This window comes from Phalacrocorax carbo, chromosome 22 (assembly GCF_963921805.1).
Source record: "Phalacrocorax carbo chromosome 22, bPhaCar2.1, whole genome shotgun sequence".
Classification (NCBI taxonomy): domain Eukaryota; kingdom Metazoa; phylum Chordata; class Aves; order Suliformes; family Phalacrocoracidae; genus Phalacrocorax; species Phalacrocorax carbo.
Window position 1 is genome coordinate 1,814,206 of NC_087534.1, and position 5,308 is coordinate 1,819,513.

Consider the following 5,308-nt stretch of genomic DNA (forward strand, 5'->3'; position numbering starts at 1 on the left):
GCATCTCCCAGCAGAGCGGCTGGGATGGCTGTGGGGGCAGACTGGCCATCACGGGGTGAGCAGAGGGAGTACAGCATCCCCGTACCCCCAGCAGGACCTGAACCACCTTGGGGTGGCACCTTTGGTGTTCCAAAGGAACATCCACAAATTGCAAGGCCACCCAAAGCAGTGAGTCAAATGCTCACAGAGCCTGGGGGGCCTGGGGTGCTGCTCCCCCTAAATCCAGCCTTGAAGCCAACAAAAGCACTGAGCTGGGAGGAGGCAGATTCCAGCTTTGATCCTTTTAGGGGCATCCCCCTTTTTCCCCCAGCTGCCGGGTGTGGAAACTTGACCCTCCGCCGCTTTCATCCTGGCGTGGGTGGGAGAAGGGCCTGGGGAAATGGTCCTAGACAGGGCTGGGGGTCTTAGCATGGCTCCAGCAGGGAATCCCCCATTACATACACACACAGGTGCTTTCCCCGTTCCAGCTGCCATCCGGCAGGCACTAACCCCAACAAAGGCTCGGGACGGGGAGAGGGGGGATCAGGCAGCCCCTGCCTTCCCCCAGAGCTTAAAGTCTCTCCCAGGCCAGCTGGGCCAGACGGTGAGGAGCAGCCAGAGGGGACGCAGCCAGTCCAGCGCGACCCAGTAGGGTAAGTAACCAGCTTGGTGCGGGTGAGATGGAGCATCCCCCATGCAAACGGGGAGGGGGAAGGAAAGGGAAAGGGGGACTGTCAAAGATGCTGCTGCTCTGTGGGGGTCTGCACTGGCTCTGCAGAACAACTGAAGCCCACCAGGATGAGCCCTTAACGGCCTTGGCTCAGCAGCTTGTGCCCTCCATGCCTCGGCCCGGTGCTGGGTGCTGCATGTGCTGAATCCGGCCCTGCCATGCTGGAAAACACCCGCTGGGTGACTCAGTGCTGTCAGCGAGGTGTGGGCAGGCGGTGATGGGAGGTGAAATAGCTGCAGCCGTTGCAGCACAATGTGGTTTTCCATGGCCATGGGTGGCAAAACTGCCTCATGCAGGGCTGGGGAGTGCAGGGGGCTGCCAGCCCCATACTTGCACCCCCTCCCCATGCCAGGGTCTCTCCACTCTGGTGCATACTGAGCTGGAGGGCGAATTCCCCATGGGTGGGCTCTGTGGGGCAATTTGGGGTGCTGGGAGCGGGCCGGGTGGCCCCAGCAAGCACACGGCTCTGTGGGAGGTGTTAAGCCCTGCAGCTGCCAGCTGGAGCCGGCGCAACACCTCCGGGTGCTGCCGGCCACGGCTCTGCCCCTTGGCCACGGTGCAGCTGCGCCTGCCGCTCCCTGGGGAGCCCTGGCCAGGCGGCTGACCGCAGCCCCTGGGCTCCCTCGTGGCATGGGGGGATGTGGCTGGGGTTGGGCTGGGAGGGCATCCCGGAGCCCCTCGTCTCCTGCCCTGAGCCATTGGAAGCTGAGCAGACAATGGCACCCCCACGGGAGGCTCTGCCTCCAGTGCCCAGCAGCTACCACAGGTACTAGCCAGAGAGGTTGTCCTGTCCAGGGCAATGTCCTTTCCCTGTCCCCAAGGGCTGTGTTCAGGGCCATGCCACTGACTCTCCCACCATCTCTGCAGGAGCCCGGGATGAACAGCTCGGTGCCGGGGCTGCTGCCAGCGGGGCGCCCTGGCGAGTGCGTGCCCAGCGACCCAGTACAGTTCGTGCTGGTTCCCGCCGTCTACTGCCTGGTGCTGTGTGTGGGGCTGCCAGGCAACCTGGTGGCCTTGCTGGTCTTCCTGCAGAGCGGCAAGGTGAAGAAGGCCATCCGCATCTACCTCATCAACCTCACGCTGGCCGACATCCTCTTCAACCTCACCCTGCCCCTCTGGATCCCCTACTACCTGGCCGGGGGGGACTGGCTGCTCTCGGAGGCCGCCTGCCGCCTGGCCGGGGCCGCCTACTACCTGGCGACCTACAGCGCCGTCACCTTCATGGCACTCATCAGCTTCAACCGGTACTGCGCGGTGCGGGCGGCGCGGCGGGAGCTGCCGCTGACGGGGCGCCGGGGGGCCGCGCTGGCCTGCGCCCTGGCCTGGCTGCTGGGGCTGGGCTGCGCCGTGCCCACCTTGGCCGCCCGGCAGACCTTCCCCGCCCGCGCCGGGGCCACCGCCTGCTTCGAGCAGCACAGCCGGCAGCGGGCGTACGCCTACGCCATGGTGGGCTTCTTCGCCGCCGCCTTCCTGGTGGTGCTGGGCACCTACGCCTCCATCGCCCGGGCGCTCTCGGTGCCTGCCGCCGCCTCACCAGGCTCCCACCGGCAGCAGGCGCGCACCATGGTGCTGGGGATGCTGCTGGTCTTTGTGGTCTGCGTGGCCCCCTACCACCTCACGCTGGCCCCCTGGGTGGACAGCCAGCCCCCTGTGCCGCTTTGCGGGCCCCCCGCCACCCTGGACGTGCTGCACATGCTGAGCGTGGCCCTGCTCAGCCTCAACAGCTGCCTCGACCCCCTCATCTACTGCTTCTCCATCCGGCGCTTCCGCGCCGACCTGGGACGGACCCTGCGCAAGATCGGCCGGTGCCTCCCACTCTCCCCACCGGCCCCCACTGGGCCCGGGCCCAGCGCCCGGGCATCCTCCTTTGCCTCCTCATAGCAGGGTGGGCACTGGGATCCTGCCCCCCGGCTGCCCTGGTGTCACAGTCCTGGTGGGAGGGTGTCCCTGGTGCCAGGCAAGGGATGGGGAGCAGTGCGGGGGCAGCTCTGGCTTCATGCAACCCCCTCCTCCTTCCACCCCTGCTCTGCTCTCTGCACGTCCCCACGCACTCGCGGGCCCACGGTTTCCATTCACACACAGATCCTGCCCTCCGCATTCGCAGGCACTGGGGGGGCGGCTCGCCTGGGAGGGGGGGGCTGAGCTGCTGCAGGGGGAGGCTGAGCCGCCGTGGCACGTGGTGAGACAGGACAGGGAGGGATGCCCAGGGGTTGCTGTCGCCTCCCTGGGGTCTCCATCCCGTGGGGACACGCATGATCAAAGACCACCTGTAGCATGAGCCAAGCTGCTGGGGGGAGGTGTTTGCGACCCTGTCGGCAGCTCTGTCCTGCAGCATGCCCGAGCCTTGCGCCCGCATCCCTCCTGCTCTCAGCCAGGATTAAAAATGAATGAGCCAAAGGCTTCCCCAGTCTCTTTGCATGTGGGTATCAGTGCCCCACACCGAGCAGCGCGAGCCACTCCTGTGCCCCGGGGCAGGGCTGGGTGTGGGGCAGCCCCTGACCCCTCCATCCCTGGCACCCCATCCCCGGCCACGGCTCAGCCCTGCTCCTGCAGCAGGAGCCTGTGCGGGGGTGGCTCCTGCACTGGGGGCTGCTGGGCCCTGCTCCCCCCTGCCCCATCCCCTGCCCTGCCCACGGGTGGGTGGCCACGGTGGGCGTAACGCATCCCCAGCCCGGTGCCTGCCACCCACCTTCCCGGCGAGCCCCGGCACACAGCGGGGGCGGCGGAGCCAGCGCAGGGCCGTGGGCGGCTGCGTGGGCGGAAGATGGTGTTTTCCCAGCCCTGACTCGTTCCTGCCGCCACCACAGCCCTGCTCCCCGGCGCTGCACGGACGGGAGCGGCGGGCGCTGTGCAGCCACGCGGGCTCTGGGGCACGCAGGGACAGGGGGACAGTGGTGAGGGACGGGGTGCATCAGTTGCCCTCTGACCGGGGGTCTCGACCCCCTGCACTCTCCAACCCACTGGTGCCTGGGAAGGAAGCATGCAGCATCAGGCAGGAGGAGATGGGCTGCCGTGGGGACTGCTGGCACAGCATGGGCAGGGTGGCAGCAGGGCACCGGGACAGTTGGGTGCCGTCTGTGCCTGTTGGCAGTGGGTTATTAAAGGCTGCTTGGCTGCCAGCAGAGAGGCAAAGCTGCGGGGCAAGGCCAGGCCCCAGCGGGACGGGAGCCTCCATGTGCCATGGGATTCATGTGCCATTGTGACTCAGGGAGCCCACGGCACGGTTAAGCCAGTGTGGGCTCGCAGGGCACCCGTGGTGCCCGGGCACTTTGCTCTGGCTCCATGCAGCCGTGCCCACGGGCTGGGCTAGATGGAGTTGGTCTCCATGTGCCGCGGTGCTGCGTCTTGGTAGAGCTGTGACATTGCCGAGGGTGCCTCTGCTCCACACGTGGCCCTTGCCCAGCTGTCCTCGACCACCCGGTTGTTCCCCTTTTGAAGTTCATATTAAATTTTAATCCTTTTATATAACTACTCAGGGAGGTGGGCAGAGCTCCGCGCACCGCATGCAGCAGGAGCAGCCGTGCCGGTGGCAATGCAGGGCGCTGCAGGGCCTGGCGAGGGCTGGCGCAGGGGCTCCCCTCCCCAGGGTGCAGCAGGACTTTTGGGGGGCCTCTCTGCATGCCAGGGGTGGGGGCAGCCCCAGTTCCAGCTCTGGCAGGGTATCCCAGGGAAGGGACTGTTCAGTGGGGGCAGGGTGGTGATGGGGGCCATGGGGCTGCTGAGCAGAGTGCCCGGACATGGGGTGGCTCCGCACAGCCGCAGTGCTGGGAGCAGGGCTTGGACCCACCCCACAGTGTGCTGCTCTCCTGCTGCCCCGTGTCACCCCAGGGAAACACTTGTGTCCTCCAGCCCCAGCCACCACGTTGGGTGACTGATGGTGCGACCGTCGGGGCCAGCCCTGCCTGGCGACACGGCCAGCCTGGCTCAGGACCACAGTGCTGGGGCGCGGACATGGAATGCCAGGGCACGGCTGCTTAAAAACACGCTCCAGGTGCTTGCCTGGGCTGTGTCCTCCCCCCCTTCGGGCAGGGGTTCCCACATGCCGTGGCGGGGGGCTTCAGGGCCGCCACAGCGCCGGGGCTGGGCACGTGCTGCGGTGCGGCTCCCGCCACCGCACGCAGCAAGGCATTAACCAGGTTATTGTTCCGCTGCACTTGTAACCTGTGTGTGCCGTAATTATTATTATTAACAAATTACACGGCGCAGTGCAAGGGGCTGGGTGGGCGGCAGCTGGTTGTCCCTGGTCTGCTAGGGGGAGGCTGGGCCCCCGGGGGCTGCACCCCCTGCCCATGTGGGTTCACCAGTACCCCGGGGCTGTCCTGGTACCTCAGCACTTTCTGGGCAGGCCGTGTGGCCACGGGTAGGGGTGGGTGAGGGGTACCGGGGTGCCTCGCCACCCCGGGGTGCCCCACGGGGGTGCTCACGGGTGGATACCACCCGTCCCAGTGCCAGCCCAGCGCCGCGGGGCAGAGCCCATGCTGCGTGTCCCGCCGACGGCATCTCCCCGGCCCCACGCGTGGGCCCCACGGCTCCCCCCGTTCCCCCCCCCACCCCGTCCCGGTTGTGCTCCCCCGCTCGCGGGGCCGGGGGTCCCGGGGG

General features: G+C 67.5%; 1 protein-coding gene across 1 annotated transcript; it reads left to right on the forward strand.

The window, feature by feature from the left end:
- Nucleotides 1-327: 327 nt before the first annotated feature.
- LOC135316746 (platelet-activating factor receptor-like) lies at nt 328-2,821 on the forward strand. The gene is made up of 2 exons (XM_064471215.1): nt 328-632; nt 1,577-2,821. The coding sequence occupies exon 2, from the start codon at nt 1,586-1,588 to the stop codon at nt 2,588-2,590; it is 1,005 nt and encodes a 334-aa protein (XP_064327285.1). The 5' UTR covers nt 328-632; nt 1,577-1,585; the 3' UTR covers nt 2,591-2,821.
- Nucleotides 2,822-5,308: the final 2,487 nt, after the last annotated feature.